Genomic DNA, 22,649 nt, shown 5'->3' with positions numbered 1-22,649 from the left:
TGAAAAATGTCATACCCTGAGTACCGTAGTTAGGTTGACTTAACCCATGGTATGGGTGTGGCTAGGTCGATGGAAGAATTCTTCTGTTAGCCTAGTTTCCACCTCTCAAAGAGGAGGATTAACTACTTGGCAGAAAAATCCCTTCCTTCTGTGTAAGAAGGATCTACACAACGGCACTACAGCCCCATTGCTGTACTGCTGTAGAGGCTATAGTAGACATGGCCTCAGCTATTTAAGAACCGACCGTTCCTCTTGTTTTACCACTGACTGACTCATCTTTTCCATAGTGAAAATGAGGTGATTTGTCCCGCCAAAGTGCTAAAAGGTTAACACGTCTGGTCGAAATACAGAACTGGGAGTGATGTTTGCCATGTATTGCATGGAGGCGTGGTCCTGTGAGGAAGGGGGGCAAGGTGTACTTGCCTTTCATCTGGCTAGAATACCGTGGGGAAAAGAGACAGGAAAAATCTTGAGGGATCTGAGCACATTTGGGCCCTGATTCAGAAAATCACTTAAGCACATGATCGCAGTCTCTAAGTATCTATACTGGGGAAGAATTTTTCTGATCATGGGCAGCTGTTTAATCTAGCAGAAGAGGGCGTAATGAAATCCATTGAATGGAAGCTGAAGATGGACAAAGTCAGGCTAGAAATAAGGTGTAAACTTTTATACTGAAGGTAATTAACCATTGAAAAAAACTTACCTAGAGCTATGGTGGGTTCTCCATCACTTGAACCCTTTACATCAGGACTGGCTGTCTTTCTAAAACAAGCAGCAGAGAGTCCTGTGGCACCTTATAGTCTAACAGACATATTGGAGCATGAACTTTTGTGGGTGAATACCCACTTCGTCGAATGCTCATGCTCCAAAACGTCTGTTAGTCTGTAAGGTGCCACAGGACTCTCTGCTGCTTTTACAGATCCAGACTAACACAGCTCCCCCTTCTGATACTTTCTAAAACAAATATGCTCTAGTTCAGATCTAAATTATAGGCTTCATGCAGAAATGGGTGGATGAAGTTCTGTGGCCATGTTTGTGAAGGAGATCAGATTAGATAATCATAATGGTCCGTTCTGGTTTTAAAATCTATGAATCAGATGCTTCAGTGCTTTGCTGAATAGGATGAGCTTAAACTCATGTTTAAGTTTAAGTAGGGGCTTAAGTGATTGGCTGAACTGAGACATTGATCTGCCCAATGGGAAAGGGATACGTTATGGCTGAAGAATACATTCTGAAGATGAGCAAACAGGTTTTGCATGGCTGTGGTTAGCATTTAACATCATCTTATGTGGCTAGCATTTAATGTTATTCACTGAACTGTCCAGTGGTTTTAGGAATAATTGTGGCTGACCTGGTGGCTGTAAGGACATAAAATATGCTAAAGGGGCTGCATTATTAGCGAGCAGGCAGATGTTAGCATTGTCTTTTTTTTAACCTCGTCGGTGAACAAAAGTGGAGAATTTTGAACAGTTCACAGGTATCATCTTTGCTGTTTAATATTTTTTAGACCGACATTACGTTTATTAAAAATGCAAATCTGTTTTCTCAGCAAATGATAGTTCATTTGGGGAAGTCCCAGCATGTAAAGCATATGTGCTCTTGTCATAAACAGATAGCTAAGGATTAATGTTTCTTTTGCCTGTAAAGGGTTAACAAAGGGAACCAAACACCTGAACAAGACCAATCAGAAACCGGGATTTTCAAAGCTCAGAGGGAATTTTTAGTGTGCGTCCTATTTGTCGTACGGTTTCTCTTGCGGTCCCTCTCGCTATGAGATATCTCTATCTCCAGCTTCTCTAATCTTCTTTTCCAAGTAAGTACAAAGTAGACCAAACAATAGCTTATAGTTTTTTTGTATTACCATGTGTTAGTGCTGGAAATGGTTTAAATTGTATTTCTTTTGATAAGCTTTTATTCATTTTACTTTTAAACAATTACCCTGTATATGTCATCTTGATACAAAGAGAATATTTGTCTTTTCTTTCTTAGCTTATATAAATTTTCTTTTAAACCCGTTGGATTTTTCCTAGTCAACTCATCAGGGAATTGTGGGAGAAGAAAACAGAGGGAGGAAACTCTCTTGTTTAGATTGAAAACTGCATTTCAGGGACTCTGAGGAGGTGAAAAAAACTTGATCCTCGGTTGTGTTTCAAGAATTGAACGAAAATCGGAGGAGGAAAGAGCAGAAGAAGTGTTATTTCCCTTTTGTAGACTCAGCATCTGATCTTTGCCCCCAGAAGGTTCTGGGAACCACGTGAGCAGCACTGTAATCCTGGTCTTGGCACCGCTATCAAATCCAATCTGAATTTAAGCTTGGAGGTCATTGCAGCACCCACTTTGACGCAAGGTCAGAACTGGACTTATGCTTATACATGTCCTACGGTGGAAAGATAAGAATTCAAATCCAGTAGGAATATTATTTTTCTTTCTTGCTAGGTCTTAAGCAGAAGAAAAATGTTTTTTTAAAAGAAGCCAGAAAAATTTTTTTCCTGTTTCTCTCCCCAGGTTTGACTCATTTTAACGATGCAACCATTAAGGTTGCTCAGGTTTGCTTGCATTTTAAGCCAAGCCATTACAGACAAAAGGTCTTTTGCTTAAACAAAGAACTCCCATTGAGTCCAAGTACCCAACAAAACACACTTGCAAATAAATCGTTTGCTGGTCTTAATTTACATGTAAAAGTTACTAGAAAGAACGTAAAACAAAAGCACTGTGTAGCAGACCCCAGAGACAACATAGACCAGCACGTTCAGACAATAAACACCAGAGTACCCCAACACAAAAAGCAGGAACCATGACTACCAAGGGATGCCCTAAACTAAGAAAGACAAAACTGATTGCAGAGGAACAAATCAAAGAAGCAACACAGCGACAACTGGAAAAAGCAACCAGGCAAAGAAACAGAAGAACAAATCAAACTGCGCCTACAAAAGAAACAGGCACCAAATGCAACCACAAAGAAAACACAAAGGAAGATGTAGCCCACAAAAGACAAACTACAACCAAAAAGTGGCCTACAAAGTAAAACAAGAAGAAATAGATGCAGCCATAAAAGAGACAACAACAAAATGTATGCCCTCCAACGAAAGGAAAACACCAACAACGTGAAAAACAGAGGGAGACACTCACAAACAGCCCTGGCAGTAAGAACAGCTAAGCATACAGAACACCGCAATTCCTTAACAACCCTTCCAATACTTCTTCGCACAAGCACTAAGAAATTCCCACTTACAAAGGCAGGGTGATGACACTGAGCTTTCTTAGAAAAATTTGAAAGCCTGCCTGTACAGCATCCTGAAGACCAGTACATTGTAAGCTGAGGTCCACAGCTCAGTGACCTCAAGATGGCAGCTAAATGCCAAAGACAAAATGAAAACGGATTATTAAACTATTTCAAAGCAAGCCAATTCAGAATGGATAACCCCGGATCATGCCCGTCGCGTTTCAAAACCCAAAAAGTGAAACCAGATGTGCATTGCCCAGACACGCCTACTACGTTGGAAAAATTATTGAGTCCTGGATGTCAGAACCAATGCATATCCCTCCAACTGCACCTCCTCATACAAATGGCCAGCAGTCTTGGATGGTTTCCTGAGACATACATGTCCATACAAATGAAAACCAAAAATCTCACCAGCGGAGATTTGGAGCAAGGGGATGCCACAGTGCAGAAAGCAAGAAACCTACTGTCAAGGAAGAATACCCCAGGACACACCGACGCAATAAACCCCTACAACAGCGGCAACCCATAACCCACCTACAACCCAAGGGAAAAGCCACATGACACCCTATCCTTCCACCTCACCAATCTCCAGTTAACTCACCTCTACCCAGTGACCCTCAGTGGAAGATGCTTTAAGTTTAATAACTACAATTAAAGCAACTGCCCAAAGAACCCCAACAGGACAATCATTACGCACCACCATCACAACCAAGATCGCCCAGCCCAATACAGCTCAAATCCCTTAAGCGAAGGAAAAATTTGAGTGCGCGGGAAAGAAGGTCCTACCCTGGAAACACGGCCACAAGCCGTCACTATTCCACCAATCCTCGTGGATCCCAAACGCATCAAACCCAAAGCCCAACTGACCATTTTACCCCTTTCATTCACAAGCTTAGACTTGCCTACACTGAAACTACCTGTCCAGTACAACAGCTGGTCAGGAATGTACGTTTCAATCTACGACAATTTTCCATCCCCATGTCTACGGGGAGAGAACTTGCCAACCAGACTCCAAGAGATGGAATGCGTTACACGCAGCCAAAACATCAAAGCTCCAGACCCATTCTTTCCTGAGCCGTCCACATGAACCACCTCTGTTCCGGACCCAGACAGAGGTAGTGCGACCCGGATTCCCTCCAACGACGAAACAGCCACAGCACCTCAGTCCCAGGCCCGACTGAACACAACCAAGCACCAGCACAGCAATTGCAACCACTTTCAACCCAACGCCAGAGGGGCCAGCAGCCAAACTAGCAGAATCACAGACAACCATACCCAAGATGCTCAGCCAGAGTCTGAAATACCCCAGGTACATCGGAGAGCGTTTTCACCAGAACTGAAATACAACCCCACTCACCTACATGCTTCCAGGCAGACCAAGCCCAATCCACATCTGAGAAAACCTGGTTGCTCCAGCCTCAAGGAAACAGTTCCAGACTGACAGGAAGCAATGAACCTTCAAAACTGGCGGCGCGACGAGCTCCCCACCGCCTCTCAGCTCCTTCTACCCATCCCATTTATAGACCAAACTTTATACAAAAATTCTTCTGTGACACCAGAAAAGGCTGCCGGCAAAAACATTTGGTGTTCCAACTAATACGGGAAAGCCTTAAGCTAGCCCATGATCATCCCAGTGTCCATGCTGGGGAGAACAGAACCAAAACAGATCGGGGAAAATCCTTCCACTGGAGGGATGGGCAAGGACGTTGCAAGGATAGTCATGTGAGCCTGACCAAAGATAGAGCCCCAAGATCTGTCAACCCCTCCCAGCAACTCCCAAATGAGTCCATCTTCCAGCGCAGTACTGATATTCTGGCGGTCCTCCCAAGAAAGACCCCAGAAAAGTCAGTACGTACTGACTTTCATACTTACTATCCCAATGGCCGGAAGCAGTATCCTCTAGAACACCAGGCTAAAGCTGACTGTGCCAGCCCTAACAAGACATTTTGCCAGTTGGTGCCCCCATATCCACAATTCAGGATCTAATTTCCTGCGCACCATGGAAAACGTGTGAAAAAACTCATGGGGGTGAACATGCATCCACCACATACCACATCAAACCAATAGCCTGGTCGAAGAGGTTTAATGAACTTGGGGCCATATTCATAAATTCATCACAAACACTCCATAATTGGGACCTAGTGTTCAGCAGTTACTCTTTGCTTACCAGGCTTACCACATCCCAGATTTAGGTTTTCACCCATCTGAACTTGGGTATCCACGAGTTTAAGGGCCATGAACAGCTTGTGAAGCAAGCAATGGAGCGGTGTACACCCTCTCAGAACTTAACATTCTGACTTTGTAAGCAACCTACAAAGCACCCTCCGACATTCTTACCCTTGCTAAAGAAAACCTAAAGGATACTCAGGAAGACCAAAAGGCCTGTATGATAAAATATACCAGAGAGCTTCCTTCAAGTAGGAGACCAGTTATGGTCTTAAAGGCGCAACGGCCCATAAGACTGAGCAGCATCATGGAAGGGGCATTCAGCGTCAAGAGTGCCTGGAACTGTGAACTTACCCTCATAGCATTTTCCATTCCTCACTCAATAGCCGGTGTACCATCTATCTCTTAAGCCCTTATATTCCAGAGACTTACAGGTTTGTCAGTTTACAGTCCAGGGAGGAGATGACGCTGAGTGGCCTGATGGTGTCTACTACGAAGGAAAAAAAGACGGTGGCGTGGAAGAGGTGAACCTCTCAACCACCCTAGAACGTCTGCAGCGGCGACAAATCAAGGAGCTGTGCACTAGCTTCGCCCCATTGTTCTCAGCCACTCCAGGACTTTTGAGATGTGTATTAGGGAGGAGAGATAAGGAGGCAGATAGGTCTTGACTCCTGCATCTCCAGTGCCAGGAGTGTAGTACTTGTGTGGTAGTTTTGATAAGAAATACAGCTCACTAACCATTAAAGTAAAGCATTAATTCCAGTTCACATAGGGTGTGATATGCATGTGGTAGGTATAGTCAAGCAGTTTGTAACTGCGTCACTTCCTAATAATAGACCAATGATAAGTCTTCTGAGCTTCTATTATAACCTAGTAGCCATCTACCAGTTCTCTGTAGCAGTATCCAAGGTTACAGGAGTTCTTTACATACTTTCTTTTACATTCAAAGTGAAGTGAAACACTTGACAGGTTTCTCTCACTCCCATCCTAAACCAACCCTTTGTTCCATACAGAAAATGTAAAGCTCCTATGGTCGAATTCTCAGCTGTGTCAGTTGACATCAAATGAGGTTCTGGCCCCTAGAATTACTATTCAGAGGACCATCATGCTGGCTATTTTATAGTGTCACCTCCAGTGAATCTATCAGAAAGGTATAGCAGTGGCGCATTTCTGCACAATATGAGAAACCTGGAACCTCTTGGGTTCTAATTGTGGCTCTGACACTGACTCCCTTGTGGCCTTGGATAGGTCTCTTATCCTCTCTGACTCAGTTTCCCCATTTGTGAAATGGAGAGTGTCCTTATTTCTCTACCTCATGCACCATGGGGAGCAGGGGGATTACGGAGAATGTAGAGCGTTTGGAAGAGGACCAGTCCTGTGGAAACACCAGGGAGTACTTAACAAATGCAAACTTTTTAAAGGAAAGTGAAGGTGAAGGTGTGTGTGTAGCTCAGTGTGTGGTGGTCTCTAGTGGCCTGCTGGCCAGCCCAGGATGGCCCATCCGGGGAACACAGCCCCTCTGGCAGACATGGCACATACTTCGAGCACTGGAGGGTATGGTCTGGGTTTAGTTTTTAATCCTGTTCCCTTTCCATTCATGGTCTTTCCTCCCCTTGGTAACACACTTGCTTGCATGGGCTCTCAGGAGTTGTGGCATCTGGAGAGGCAGGATGAGGAAGTACTTAGTGCCTAGTCAGCCAAGAGCGCTGGAGATGAATAGTGTCATATTTACTAAGCCCCCTCCTCTTGCTCCCTCCCCCCATGTGAATATTATCTCTATTTCACGGGTAAGGAAGCAGAGTCAGAGAGTATCATTTTTCTGAGGTCACACAAGGGGTCAGTGTAACAACCAGGATTAACACTTGTGAATTCCTGACTCCCAGCCCTGAGCTGGGATCACTAGACCAAGTCCCCCTAGGATGCCTGCTCATGTGACAACGCCCAGAAGCTGTTTGTTGTCCTGGAGAAAGGAGGAGCCTTTGCGCCCCAGGGTGGGGAGTGGTTGCACTTTTCTCAAAGTGACTCTTCCCCACTCTCCAATTTATGGCTACACTTGAAATTTGGCAGCGCTTTGAAGTGTGAGTGTGGTCGGAGCGCCAGCGCTGGGAGAGAGCTCTCCCAGCACTGCACGTAAACCACATCCTCTACGGGTGTAGCTTGCAGCGCTGGGAGCAGCGCTCCCAGCGCTGCAGCACTGATTACACTGAGGCTTTCCAGCACTGTATCTTGCAGCGCTCAGGGGGGTGTTTTTTCACACCCCTGAGCACGAAAGTTGCAGCACTGTAAAGTGCCAGTGTAGCCATACCCCTAGAGGAGACCTGAATACTTTTAGAAGCTACCTCTTTTGGGAGCTATATTATAAAGGGGACCTTCTCCCCATCCCTCCAGATGAATTCAATGGAGCGGTTTCCCTGTGAGTCATAAGGCAGCACACCTTTCCCTCGTGCTATCCATGTTCCAAAGCAGTTCTTGTTAAGAGATGCACACTTGCAGTATCTGCACCGTATGATGCAGGAGCGAGTGGTGTGGTGTGGGACACAAGAACTGTTCCGCCAGTGATCTCCTTGCATGCGGTGCTGACACGAGTTGGTTTTGCTGGAAGAAAGTTTAATCCAAGCAGCATTTGGCATTTGTGTGGGAGCATGAGGTGTCTGACAGGTGTGCTGGGGGGGACAATACTGTAAATCTCTCCAGTGGCACAATGGCCTTGTCTGTGCTAGGCATTCAGCCCGTAGGGGTTACCTAGTGTGAGAGCTGCAGAAGCTGAGGTGTCGCTACTTAAACGTGGACAAGTGGAACTATCTAAACTGTTGGTTCATGACACAACCTTCTAGTTCCCAGGCAATGAAGGGGAAGGATGAGGTGTGTATTGGTATAACACTGATGCTCTTTGATAACAGAAGCTGCCTAATGCTTAGCAGCATAGCTCAACAGGTACAGTATGACTGCATGCAACTGGGAAAAGCTTAGCAAGTAATTGCACTGCCATCTCATTCCACTCCTGCAATTACTAGCCACGCTACAGCCTGAAAGTTATCAGTCTCTGGCTACTCCATGAGAAAACAGCCTTGCAATTAACAAAACTCATAAGTATTTTGCATCTTCTTTTCTTTTCTCTCATTTTCCTCATTGAAATAATCTGCTCTGCAAGGTGTGAATGGGAGGGGATTGCTGCAGACCACATCCAGTTTGTTTTGTTTTCTCCACCCACCACGAGTTCTTTTTTTCCCTCTCATAGTGTGGACGGAATGCGGAAAACTTCGACCGATTTTTCACTCGCCATCCACCCGTCTTAACTCCACCTGACCAGGAAGTCATCAGGAACATTGACCAATCAGAATTCGAAGGATTTTCCTTTGTTAACTCTGAATTTTTAAAACCTGAAGTCAAGAGCTAAGTAGTTGTGTAGATCTCATTCCTGCATCTTTATCACCCAGTCCCAACGGCTGTTGTGGTGACATTCTTCATTGCAAAAGTTGCTTTCATGGTTTTTCTTTTGTAACAGTACTAGAGTGACCATGTTTCAAAGCCAGAAGTGTCTTCACATAATTTGGGACCTCTCTGAATGACAACTGTTGTGTGAAAAGTACTGCAATTTAATTATGTTTTAATCAAATTTTACTCCTAGCTAATGATATCAGTACATTGACCGACAGATCATTAAATGGGTGTCTAACAGCTCTCCAATTACAGGCCATGACAACTGGGAGAAATCTAAGTATTTGCCTTGCTTTTCTGTTCTTTCACTTATCTAGCCCTTTAATGTAATCACATGAAAATAGCTGCTGTCATTTCAGTCTGTTAGTGACAAAGCAAGTGGTTTTCATTAAAATTTTACCTGGGAATTAAGAGTGGAACACTGAACTTTGCAGGCTTCTAATTAATCTTGAGTCCCCCCGCTGTCCCATTTCCCCCGCCCCCCAGGCAAATAGTTTGTCAAGAGATTGGACATGGGACTTATTTTCTGACATGCAACCCTGAGTCCTGGTTTGTTTAAATCTCTTGCCTTTTTTTAAAAAAAATTTTTCATCAGACACAGCACTGCCTGATAGCAGTACTAAATAACTGGGGAAACCAAATCTATTGCTCACACAGATTTCTCCTGATTGTGCAGTTTCTTAGTAGTTTTTTTTTATTAAAGTGTATCATCCAGCTACAAAAGGAAAGTTTGAAAGAACCCTTGTAAATGCTTTCAAATCTATGGTCACCCTAGTAAACACCATACATGACATGGTTTTTACATTAGTTCATGTCAAACCTTTTTTTTCCTTTTGGGTTTTTTTCAAATGCCAAAATGATTAATTCAGTTTGTTACATGCGCTTTAAATGTGTCAAAAATGGTATTAATGAAAATGAGCTGATATTTAAAGTCTAGCAGTATTGTGAAATCTGATGAAACCTGTAAAGAATTTTGTTTTCACTAATATTCCTACCTTAAAGAATGTTGCTGGATATTTAAATAGTCTAAGTTTGTGTTCCTAGAATCTGAAAAAAGGAGGGGAAAAAAAAAAGCTTCAGGAAAGATGTTTCTCGTGAAACAATGACAATCCTATCACTTCCTTTTGTACCATTCTGCCAGATGTTTGTGGGCTGTCACTTTGAATCAAGCTGCTTTGAGCTGTAATGTGCCAATCTTTTTCCAATACTGATTATAAAATAAAAAATAAGAAACAATATGTCAAAAAAACCCTGCATTTATTTGTGAATGATGAATTTCAACACAGTCCTGCACTCTGAGATGCCAGAAACCGTGAGACTAAGTCTCAGTCAGGATGGAGAGGCTTTGGGAATCAGAATGTTATATGCACATCATCTCTGATTGCTGACCGTGTTTGAGTCCAACCTGGGATACCCCCAAGTTTCCAGGTCTGCTGTACGGTGACAGCAGGTAGTAGCCCACATCACAATACCGTCTCCTCCACTTTTGTACCACCCCCAGTGTCACTGCCCAGGGTGTGGCCATAGGTCTGAGCTGAATTACCCCTTTCACTCCTGTAGACTGTGTCCTTCAAAACAGCATGAAGCTATCAACTGGCATCCTTTGGTAGCACCACCACCAATCTCTGCAGTATGTATAGAACAATGCCCCTCCTCCCACCCTTCATTAGAACAGCCAGACTGGATCCGACCAATAGTCCATCCAGCCCAGTATCCTGTCTTCTGACAGTGGCCAATGCCAGGTGCCCCTGAGGGAATGAACAGAACAGGGAATCATCAAGTGATCCATCCCCTGTCACCCATTCCGAGTTTCTGGCAAACAGAGGTTAGGGACACCATCCCTGCCCATCTGGGCTAAAAGCCATTGATCGACTTATGCTCCATGAATTTATCTAGTTCTTTTTTGAACCCTGTTATAGTCTTGGCCTTCACAACATCCTCTGGCAAAAAGTTCCACAGGATGACTGTGCATTGTGTGAAGAAATATTTCTTTTGTTTGTTTTAAACCTGCTGCCTATTAATTTCGTTTGGTGACCCCCTAGTTCTTATGAGAAGGAGTAAGATCCAAGATCTAAACTGCTGATTGAAGAGGGGGGCTTTCTTGTTCTGAAATCCAGGTAAAATTCGTTCTTTCTCTAGTGAGAGCTCAAGAAACACCATCATCCTTGACACCCTCTGGGTTAGCTCTTTAAATGAGTTTAACAATAAGTAATGATTGCAGGATGAGGCTTTGAAGCTTCCAGAAATTTTAAGCGAAACTATCTCTGTCAAACAATGCATGGTGAGCCAGTGACTCATTACTGCATGTGTGAACTCTCAAGGGAGCCCTTGTTCAAAGCAATTGGTAGGTTTTTAGCTAAAGAGAGATCACAGGCATCTGCTAATCTCATTCTCCCAAATGCATACAAAATTCCTTTGCTTCCTCTGGAATTTTGCTTCTGCTGCATTATAGAAGCATTTGAGCTCTGTAGAATTATTCTGAAGGTGCCAAATAAAGTACCAAACGCAGCAGGGGCTACCTGCTAGCCCTCTTCCTCTGTTCCAGCCCACATCACAAGGGATGCTGCTCAGTGTGGAACTCTTCCAGGCTATAAGCAAGGAGCATGGACAGGTGCTGGAAATGACTGCTGAAGAAATTGTGCCTGCCCCTCTAATATTAAGGGAGACACAGTGGGGGGAGTGATTTTCTTTTAGGAGGCAGTTGCCCATGTATAAACAGGCCTCTGTGCAAGACTCTGCATGTGGAATGCACAGTTCCAGCAGCAGCAGAGTACAGAAACAGCCTGGGCATTAGAAATTCACATTTGAATACACACAGGAGGCTAAACAGGCCCCTCCTTCACCAGAATTCAAAGTGAAGCTGGACAGATTTGCATCTGACAGCTCCCGCTTCACCCTTGAGATGTGCAGCGTCTCCTACACACATACAGAAATGCAAAAAACCTGCCATCCAACATATCTCGCAGAGGTTGAGGCAGGATTCGGTCCCCCTTGCTCTGGCTAGCCAAGTTTTACGCATGCCAAGCAATGGGGTTCCCTGTCCTCCCTTTAGCCAGGTGATTCCACAGCCTTCTGCATCCCACTGTCAGGAAGCTTTTCCCGAGACAGCCTCAATTTCCCTTTCCTAATTCATTCCAGTACCTCCCACTTGTACCCCCCTGCATCCCTTTCTCTGCTCCCTCCACAAACAAGTAACTTCCTTCCTCAGCAGAGCCTAACTAGCATGTGCGTGCACACGCACATCTTTAGAGAGAAATTCACAGTGAGAAGAAAGAAGTTATAATAGTTTTGCTCATCACTAAAGCAGAAACCACTTCGCTGCTTTCACCAGCTGGGGATTCTCTCTATGGATTTCTCTCCCAAGCCAGTGGAAAAGTGCAAGGGGTGAAGGGGAAGCTGCTGTAAAATACCTAGCTGGTGAGATCCGTACAGGAGAGATGGCTCCAAAGGGATGGAGAGAGACAGTTGTGCTCCAGCTTTATCACCAGTTCTCTGCTATCAAGCAACCAACATTCCTGACCCCCTTGAATGGGCACTTGTGGCAGGTGTCACTGTGTCTTTCCCCTACACATGCCATTGTTTCTCTTTACAGATATCCCTCCATGCTGTGGTTTTAGCAAGCACCTTCCCTTGTCTGATAGAACGATAGCCTGGGAGGGCCCCTCTGCATCTTCCCATATGGCCTTTTGGAACCTGTCAGTAAACTCAGCTGCTCCCACCCCTTCCCTCTACATGTGGAGATCTAAGACAGCAGAGCTGGGCCAGTCTGAGCAGTTACTAGAGTTGCCAATTGTGATTGGATGTATTCCTGGATTAATCTTTAATTCCTGGAAACGCCAGGACAACCCTGGAGGGTTGGCATCCCTAGCAGTTACCCCCATTGGACCCTTTCACCTTCCCAGTTTCACAGGTGAGGAGTGAGGGTCTGGCCTCTTGGGCCACCCACCCCCTTGCTCATCAAGCGAATGTGGAGCCCAGCTCATCAGCACGAGAGGAATAGGGTCCTTCTGGCCATGCCCTGGGGTGGGGTGGGTAACACCCCACTCGGCTCCTTGGTGCAACTGCATTCACGTCTCCTCTTTGTCAGACTGACTCCCTGCATCTCAAACTGGCCCCTTCTTCTCCATCTCCCCTCCACACCCCATTAGCCGTGCCCTTCACCCCTCCCCCTCACCTTTTCTGGGCAGAGGTGGGAGTGAGGTGAGGGGGGAAGCAATTACCCCCAGCCTCCTGCTTGTCTCAGCTGCCAGCTGACCAAAGGCAAATGTTAGTGAGTCAGACTTTGGGCTGGGGGCAGGCAGGCAGACACAGGTCGGTGAGATAGGGCATCTGGTCACTTCAAGGGTGGGGGAGGGATGGGGGCATCTGCTTGCTTTGAGTGGCAACCAAGCGTGCGGTCACTGTCTTCGCCGTGCGAGTCCTGATTTCTTGCCTCCATCTCAGCTTCTCTCTCCAGCTTCCCTCACCCACAAGCCCCACTGGCCTCTCACTCCATGCCACATTCGCCCCTTGTCTCCCCTCCCTCCTCTTTGGGGCTTTTAACCTCATCTCATTCTTCCCCACTCCTGTGAGTGCAGCAGCTGCTGTCTCCCCTTGAAACAGTCTAGGCCTCCCTGGGGCAACCCAGCTGCAGGGAGCAGCGTGTTGTACCGAGCCTGGTCAGTTGGAAGGAACGGCCCATGGACAGGCTGGTCTCTTCCGGCCAGCCGTCTGCTGCACCCTTGGTGACATCATGTGCTGAGCACTTCCTTGTCGCAGGCTGAGATGACCAACAGAGCCTCCTCCTAAGCCAGCTGCATCACAGTCGCCGGCATTGTCGGCGATTAATATCCTAGGAGAAAACGGTGCCTTCCCAATAAGGGACTAGGGAGATGTGTCCGTGCCGACCTGAAGTAAAGAGGCGGCTGAGTTCAGGCACAGGGCCAACTGAGGGGCAGGCGTTTTCCACAAAACCCTGGCCCCCATGCACTCTGAACGGGGAGATTGCTCTGGGCTGACTCACTTGCAAGTGGCTGGGGAGTGTGATTGTGATGTGGTGCTCCTGTCCTAAGCAGCAGCAAGAGGCTTCCTCTGGAAATGCAGCAACCTGCGTATCGGGGCCGCTGCTCTCTGAGAAGGGATTGCGGGGGAGGGCTGGTGTCTGGTTCCCATGCTGGCTAGGGGCCTCCTTTAGACTTCATAGCCTCTGAGCCCAGCAGAACTGAAGTGTGTTGCCAAGATGCAATATAAAGCCTTCCTGATACTTCATCAGTAAAGACAATCTGAAGGTGAATGGCCATGCCTGGCTGAGAGCGGAGCCTTCAGGGTACAGCCAGGTCAGTGCATTTTCATTCAGGCCAGGTAGCTGTCGGAGCGTGAGGTATTCAATCACAAAGTGACATGGCTTCTCCAATGTGTGAATGAGGTTCTGCTTCCCTAGCTGTGGAATTGCGGCCCCTAAGGAGTACCGTGCAAAGCAATGGCTACCCCTTTGGCACTGGCTGACAGGATAATAAACCAGAGCTGCAAAAAAGGCGGTGTGCTAGTATGGAGAGTGTGGGCACAGCAGACATCCATTAAAACAGAGAGATCCTGTCTAAAACGGGACCTCGGAAGGCCAGTTCTCGGCTTTCAAAAATACAGAGTGACCAAAAGGATCTACGAGATGCACAGTTACCTGCAATGACACCTGCTTCCACCCAGAGTCCTCTGGGTGCTGCTAAACTAATTCTCACAGCCTAGCACAGCAGTGAAGGGAGCCCATTGAATTTGGGGGGAAACAAAGGGTATGTCTCTCCAGCAGTGCCTCCCAAGCCCCAATATGCAGCACCAGGGCTCCTGCCACTTCAGACCTAGCTTGTATCCCAGACCCCACAGTCTTCACTGCAATGGGTCTATGCTGGACCCCCCTTCTGCTGTGCGGGCTCCTGCTCCTATGGGAGCTTGCAACCACATTGGGCTGAGGTTTGCAGTAGCAGCCCAGTGTCTGTCTGAAGGAGAGATAGTGCACACTGGGTAACACACACATCCCTGCATAAACTCATAGGGTGGCCTGGGACAGCTTGAAATCAGGGCCCTGAACTAAAGTTGGAATTTACTGGTAGACACCATGTGATGAGCACCTTACAAACACCCGGGTGAGCTCTGTGAATGATTAAATGCTCCCATTCCCTTAATCACATACTTTTATACTGATGAAAAGTGCTATGTAAGACCTAAATATTATCACTCTATTGCATGGAATAGCTGTGGTAGGTCACCTGCCTGCATCCTGTTTCAGTCATCACATAGAATTCTTGTAGGTTTCCTCAGCATTGGAACTATACTGTCATTTACACACTGCAACATCTGCCATCTTTACTAACCATACAAGTTCCCCTCTGGATATTTCTTTACTGATGAGGTATTTCTGGTGCTTCTATTGTGTTTTTGCTGCTACTGGGTTCATACACCAGCCAAGCTTTCGTAATGCATTACAGCCAGCATGTATCTTAGTTTACACAGGCAAGATCCATGACACAAATGAGTATTAAAAACTGCATAGGTCTTTTTGTTTAACAAATTGGGTCTTGCATGCTAATAGAATGTCAGCCTAACTGAGACGATAATTCTTTTTCCTTTGGTCTAATTGTACAGTCTATATTTCTGTGATGATCTGGATTTAGAAAAGGTAGCATCTATGTAATTTTATTTTTACACCAGGTTTTTGGACCCACTGTATATTTTATATGTGACTCTGGAGAAAATCACATACTCATCTCAAATTAAATAGATAACACAATATGGAAATCAAGATGATACAGCAGCTCAACTAAAAATGTCAGACTACTAACAGAAAAAGGGGGGAAATTATCTGCTACCACCAAACTTTTATGGCCGATGAGTTTTGTATGTATGCTGAAATCATAGTAAACTGTTTACTTCAAATATTGTGGCTTGTTGCTTTCTCCGGGACACTCTTCCTGTAGATAACAAATCAGTGTTTCCAGTGAAAATTTTGCATGTTGAGAAACTGTTCTGTTAGTTTTCTTTTTTAAAGCTGCCGGATTGGTGGGTGAGGGGAGAATTTTCCAGTTGTGAATGCCATGTCCCTTCTGTACCGTACTGTGCTGTCATCATGTCACTACAACTTTTGTTGGATATTTTGAAGTGTTAGATAAATGTTTTCCTGTTTTTGCACACTGTACCCAATTGCATTGATGTGTATAAAGGCTACTGCCAAGTATTTGAATGTAGTGTACCTAATCTAATGTGTAATTTTCTTTTTTTTAAAAAAAAAAATAATTAAGAATATATGTATACATGCCATGTACAAATCCTAAAGAACGGGCAGCATCGATCGCTCTGAACATGCATACGGTATTAGACATTCACCTTGCTGGGATTTCTCTTGTATTTTTCTCTCCCTTTTGATTGTGTTTAATTTTGTGCTTTCCATTTGACAGAAAGACAAACGAGACGCTTCCAACTTCGACAAAGAGTTCACCAGGCAGCCTGTGGAACTCACACCTACTGACAAACTCTTCATCATGAACTTGGATCAGACTGAGTTTGCTGGATTCTCCTATACTAATCCAGAATTTGTCATTAATGTTTAGACAAGATGCAAATGCCACCTCCTGTGCTTGCAATCCAAACCTTCAGATCGCCTTGTAAATATCAACACTAGTCTTCCGGGATTAACGGTGCATACGTGTATACACACCCTCATTCCAAATGTGGAGATAACTTTTATTTTAGGAAGCCTTTATATAGATGTGTCACTTGCTAGAGTGGTTCCTACATCTGGAAATATTTAGTTTGTGAGGTAACAGCAAGAGGTAATACTTCTAGACGCTACCAATCATGCTAACCAACAGAATTTTTAAACAGGTCTGAATATTGTCTCTAAATACCAAATTGCTACAGTCTTTGTAATTTTTAAAATCAGATGCTGAGATTCTGGTGAACTTTTAATTATTCAAAATTGTTTCCTTGGAATGCTAAGCATGGTTGTTGTTTTAAACTGTTGTGCTGCAGCTTGCAATGACTGTGAAGTTGTCTTAGAAGCTCCTTTTGTTCAAGAATTGAAAGTTAAATCTCATCAGTGTGAAGAAGTCTGCATATAGACACATTTACATTTTTAATGCATTGTATACACAGTCAAACTGGCTCAGTGAAGCTAGCTTCCTCTTTAGCCTCCTGTAAACGTGTGCATTTCAATACAATAATCATTTTGTTCCTATTACTCAGGCCTCACATTACCAAATGAATTTCCTTCCAGTTCTAGGAAATCAGAACACGTGTTTTTCCTAAGTAAAAAGTGGGATTTTTTTTAAACATCTGGAACAGTTTGCAGTTTTGATATACTATGACAACATTCATAAATCTTTCTCTTGTTTTTTTCACAGACACTGTTGAAAGTTAACAGCTCTGTAAAGGATATTAATATTCTACCAAAACACATGCATTTGCAAGCTCAGTTTACAGTTTAGCAACTGAAAATATGCCCATTAGGAGAGGGCACTATTGAGGTCTATTTCTAAAGGTAACTTTTTTATAGTATACACCCTTTGCTATTATCTAGATGCACAATGTAATTAATTTTCCACATGCCTCAGTTTACATAGTTTTACTCCAAATTTCTGTTTTCAAGGTTTTATTTAGTAACCCAGGACCAGAGCTATCATTTTAGAAATTCTAAATTTTACAAAAATATTCCAGCTGATATTTTTAATAAATAATTTCAAGATGCATGTAGCAATGTGCTATATGGAAGAGCAAAGTCAGACAAGGTCAACTGCTAGTCCTTCAGCTGGCTAGCTATTCTTACTCTTTCTTTAGGCACAAATACAAGAATTAAGTGTGTACATTTGGAAACAATGATTGTTAGTCTTGTCTCGCTGTATGCAAGTTGGGTTGGTTTCCAATAATTTTTTTGTTTTTAAACAGTAGCAATTTGAATAAATGTGTATTTACATTAATGAATATAGTGAAAAATAGAGGTGGGAATCTTATGAGTTATATGGAATCCTATAGAGAAAATAGTGGTTTGTAGGTCTTTTATAAACCTCAAACTTTGCCTTTTGAATATTTTTTTAAAAAGGATTGAAGGGAAAAAAGCTGCTAAACACTAGAAACAAATGTTTTTAGCTCATCCATGGGCCATGAAAAGTGTCCAAACAACCCTAGATTACTCTGTTCCATTCCTGAATTTAATGGAGGCCAGACTTGCTGCTTCTTTGGAGCATGGTGTATTCTTGGTCTCCTTGAGCATGCAATGATCTGTATTTGAGGAGGCAAAATTAAAAAAAAAAAAATTAAAACTGCAAATTGTGCCAGATCAGTTAGGAGGTACATGGGGAACTTTGCATCATGCCACGACCAGGGAAGATTTTGGTTTGAATTTATTATGAGAGTTCTCATAACTCCAGTGTATATTGCAGAAGATGCCTTAGTTTCTTCTGCAGATCACAGCTGACTTGTGTTACTGTAACTGTCAAATATATTGCTACAAAGTTAGTATTACTTAAACGGTGAATGTTTGTTTTTTTTTAATTTGTCTCTCTTGTTTTTTAAAATTTTAATACCCTGCCGCATCCTGTTTGATCATGGAATATCGTGATTTACTTTATGGCAAGGAAGGTACCATGGTAACTTTACCGTATGCAATTTTTTTACATGCAGTCTAGAGAAGGGGCTTTTGTTTTAGACATTTCTGTATGTTTGAGTGACAATTCTGCATGGAGTGAGATTTGCTTAAAAGCTAAAGAACACGGTCACCTTCTACCACAAGAACTTCCTACAGCCCCCATCCTACAAACAGTTACACATGGGCTTAACTGTGCTCATGGGAGTAGTCTGGGGTTGCGCACACGGGTAGAGCTAAGCACATGTATCAGTGACTGCAAGACCAGCACCTAAGCTCCCAGTCCTCGACCCCCTCTTTGGCAAGGCCTGATCCAGAGTCCAGTGAAGTCCATGCATAAAGCTACTCATCCGCTTCGCAGTCTGCAGGACCAGGCCTTTGAGTTTGTTCATCCAGGCGCTGCCTGTCCTGCCAATGCCCAAAGATTTTTTTCAAGTTTTGTTTTAGACTGTTTTATGGACACGTGTGAAATGGAAAAATCTGCCCAGCAGCTGACATGCAGATTTGTAAGGATGCTGCCACGGAAGGACAAAGTGACAAGCCTTGACATGGTTGACTCTGCTTGCTGCAGTTTGCTGACTGAAACTTTATGGAAGATGGAAAAAGAACTAGCACTTTGGGAGGATCTTAACCACTGAGAGACTTCAGACAAGCCCTGCCAGCACTCGTGTGTGCTGCGGTCTGAATAACATTGTGTAAAAATGACAGCAGGACAGATCGCCCCCTTGGAATGCACTTTGGCATGGCTCCGTCAGAGACCAAGCGTGCAGGCTGGAGGGGGGCTTGGAAAGAGAAGAGTCTAGAAATATGATGGCAAGGATGCTCAAAGGGGAGTCCCACGAGCCTGAGACTAAAAGAGGAGGACTCCATACTGGAGAGCAGGGAGCTCCTGACAGGTCACTCAACCAGAGGAATAATTCTCCAGGGGAATTTACTATGGTGAAGGAAGATCCCCTTCCACCTCTGTAAGTGTCTACACGACTAACTGTGCTACAGCAGCACACCTGGGCCACTGCCACCTTTCTAGTGTAGACGTCAGAGGGTTAGATTTCATATGTAGAACAGTCTAGCAGAGGCAGGGCTGAATTAAGAGTCACGGTGATGATCACAGAGCCTGATTCTGGTCCCTCACTGGATTTACACTGATGATTTCATTCATGCCACCCCTGATTTACCCCAGGGTAATTTACCTCCTGTGGCTCTCCAAGAGGCAGCCTGGTGATGTCAGGATGGGGTGCACTGCCCTCTTTAGAGAGAGTGCTGTGTAATCGTTTCTTCTGGACGGGGAGCAGGAAGTGCTCCGAGAGAGGTGTGTCTAAAGCTGGCAGCCAGGCTGAGCAGACTGTTGGGTGAGCTGCTCCTGTGTTCAAAGGCTGATGTCTTTCTGAACCCCAAGATTACTGTAAAGGAGGTGAGCCCTCACTCCTCTGCCTGTGCATGGAATCCGTACCTTTGAACATCACAGGCACAGGGGTGTCCAGGGAACTCAGGTGGTTTCGCTATTTTCTGTTTGCCCCTTATGTTGGTCTATGGCCCATTGGTCAGCGTCTGTGTAAGTCAGGCCCCTAAGAGGCATTACCCAGAACTGTCCCAAAATGGAGCCTTGAGTAGGTCATGCATTCAGCATTGTGTTTAGCTGGTGTCTCCCTGGGGTTGTTGGGTAGTTGTATGCAAAGTAGAACATATGCAGTTTGAGCTCAGGTACAGCAGCTGTTGAGGCAGGGCTCATAGGCTAGTGGCAAAGGCAGAGGTAAAGCTGCTTTGCTTTTTCAAGCTTCATTTCCCAACATTCATATTTACATCAGAGCAAGGATTTCACCAGCCCTGATGCTATTTAGTTCGTTTTTAGAAAAACAGCGGAGAAGTAAAACCGCCTCTCTCTGCTTTTAAAATCTGTCTCGTTTAAACTGGCACTGCAGTGGGTTTGGTTCCAAGAGCCCAGGGTTCTGAGTCTCTCACTCGAGGGGAGAGATCGGGATGTTCAAGGTTTAATTCACTTTGATTTGTAAGTGTAGAATCTAAACTGGACTCGAGAGCCTTGCTCTAATTGGTGTCATGTTGGATTGACGCTGATAGTGGGCATGTCAGTGAGCGTGTTTCAAGCATGCCTGTGTTTTGCTGCAGGAGTTTCCAGTGTTGTGCGTATACTGCTGATGTGCAGGGCAGTTAGCGCTAGCCATAAACATGCTGCTTCCCCCTCTGCTATTTGTGCCAATGTTTGTTTGGTTTTGTTTAATGTGCCTGGCTTAGGCACAGGGACAATCTGTTTTAAAAAGACAAAAAAGGACCTGGCACCAAAATCCAGGTTAAGACCCTCCCATCCCACCAAACTTTTCCCTCTGTTGGGCTTAGTCTTTCCCCATGAGATACAGGTGTATGGCCAGGGCCCTCCATGATCTCAAGGGGACTGAGTCAGGTGTAGAAGCGTTTTACATCAGGATTCTCATTTCCTCTCTCTGATCACCCCTGCCCCAGTACATGGCCTCACAGCTAACGTACAGCCCTGGGGCAGACTGAGATTCCCCAGCTCCCTGCCATATGCAAAGCTCCTCTGATAGGAAAATGGTGCAGGGGTTACCCCTGGTGCTCACTGGAGAGACCGAGGTTCAAGTCCATGCTCCAGCACAGATTGCAACCAGGTGTGGATTTTTACAAAGTGATTTGTATCATCAGACACGGGGCATGATTCTCCCTTGCACATGCCTTTTGCATCATCATTTACACTTGTGCAATTTAGATGTGAGTACTGCTGGCTCAGAAACGGTGCTTACCCACAGCACACAGGTGTAAACGTCTACGTACAGCACCATGCAGAGGAGAACTGAGCACTGTGTGAGGGCCTTAATCTGCCACCTAAACCAAGTCCCTTCCACTTCCTTAGCTTCAGAGCTCAGCTTTGTCTGCACACAGAAATGCTCCAATCTACCCAAATTGTTTTTTAAAGTTACACCAGGGTACTGGGTGTAAGTGTAACACATTTTGGTTTAGGTTACTCTTGTTCCTAATCCATTTAAGTTCATTCATTAGAAGCCACTCTTAGAGCATCCACATAGCCTTTTGCACAGGTTTAACTAAATCAAATTTAAATTCCATCTTTAAACCAATGCAGCTTTGTGTGTCACCAGATTCGTACCAGGGATGAGATCTCAAAGCGGGTGTGGGCCGTAAATATTCCCTGCTGAGCATATTGAGCCCAGGAACTTGGGTGCAAATGAGATCAATGTGATAATGGCTTTTAGCAGGATAGATACTGTGCAAATGACTGGGCTCATGTTGTTTAAGCTTCTAGAATTACCTCAAGCAAACAAACGCTGCAGCTTCTCTGCCTCTGCAGTAGCAGTTGTGCCCTTGAGCTTGTAATTGGTGGGAGAAACCCCAAGCAACATGCTCCATGCATGGAAATGTCCACAGAATTCAAAGTTGGTTCTTTTTAGGATCTTGTTCCAAGTGGCAATTAAAACAACCAACCACAAAATTGAAAACTGCCTTTGTTAATCAGTTTGTGTTTGAATTTAATTTCACTTGCAAGTATTTGACAAGATTTCTACACCATGTAATACCTGCTGTGTGTTTGTCAAAGGATTCTCCTAAATACCTACTTTTAGATGGACATATAATCTTTATTCTATTTGCTGCATGTATGAAACAAATAAATAAAATATCTAATTTTAAAGAAACCTGTGTGGCTCAGTTTCCTTTGCTTATGGAGGACTGTCATAAAGCATAAGTCCCAATTCTGAACCTTAGCATCCAAAATGTGGGTGCCTGCATGAACGCTCCAAGCTTAATTACCAGCTTGGATCTGACAGCGCTGCCACCAGCCAGAAATTCCAGTGTCTGACTCACTCTGGTCTCCCCAAAACCTTCCCTGGGGACCCCCAAGACTCAGATGCCCTGAGTCTCACAACAAAGGGAAATAACCCACTTCCCTTCCCCCTCTTTACCTCCTCCCAGATCTTCCCGCCCTGGGTACACTAGGAGATTACTGTGTTTCAAGTCCTTGAAACACAAACACAGAGAGGACCATTCACCTTCCCCCCTCCTTCTTTTTCCCCCTCCCAGTCTTTCCCTGAGAGAGACCGTAATCCTGGCACAGAGATTCCTATCCCCTTGAGCCTCAACTAGAAAAGAAAATCCAACAAGTTTTAAAAAGAAAGCTTTATATAAAAAGAAAGAAAAAGACATAAAAATGGTCTCTGTATCAAGGTGACAATA

At 44.6% G+C, this 22,649-nt stretch overlaps 1 protein-coding gene across 5 annotated transcripts in view; it reads left to right on the top strand.

The window, feature by feature from the left end:
* PRKCB (protein kinase C beta) overlaps nt 1-19,019 on the top strand; it is a 272,295-nt gene extending 253,276 nt beyond the window's left edge. For 2 of the 5 annotated variants that reach the window (XM_032769049.2, XM_032769243.2), the window contains one exon: nt 8,628-10,076. In XM_032769049.2, coding sequence (XP_032624940.1) covers nt 8,628-8,786 — 159 coding nt within the window. In that variant the 3' untranslated portion in view covers nt 8,787-10,076. Of the gene's footprint in view, nt 1-8,627; nt 10,077-16,251 lie in introns of those variants that run through there. The other 3 variants (XR_004372151.2, XR_012656472.1, XM_032769125.2) reach the window with 3 other exon arrangements.
* The last annotated feature ends 3,630 nt before the right edge of the window (nt 19,020-22,649 follow it).

Source organism: Chelonoidis abingdonii, chromosome 9, assembly GCF_003597395.2.
Source record: "Chelonoidis abingdonii isolate Lonesome George chromosome 9, CheloAbing_2.0, whole genome shotgun sequence".
NCBI classification, from domain to species: Eukaryota; Metazoa; Chordata; order Testudines; family Testudinidae; genus Chelonoidis; species Chelonoidis abingdonii.
This window is presented reverse-complemented; position numbering and strand designations above follow the sequence as displayed.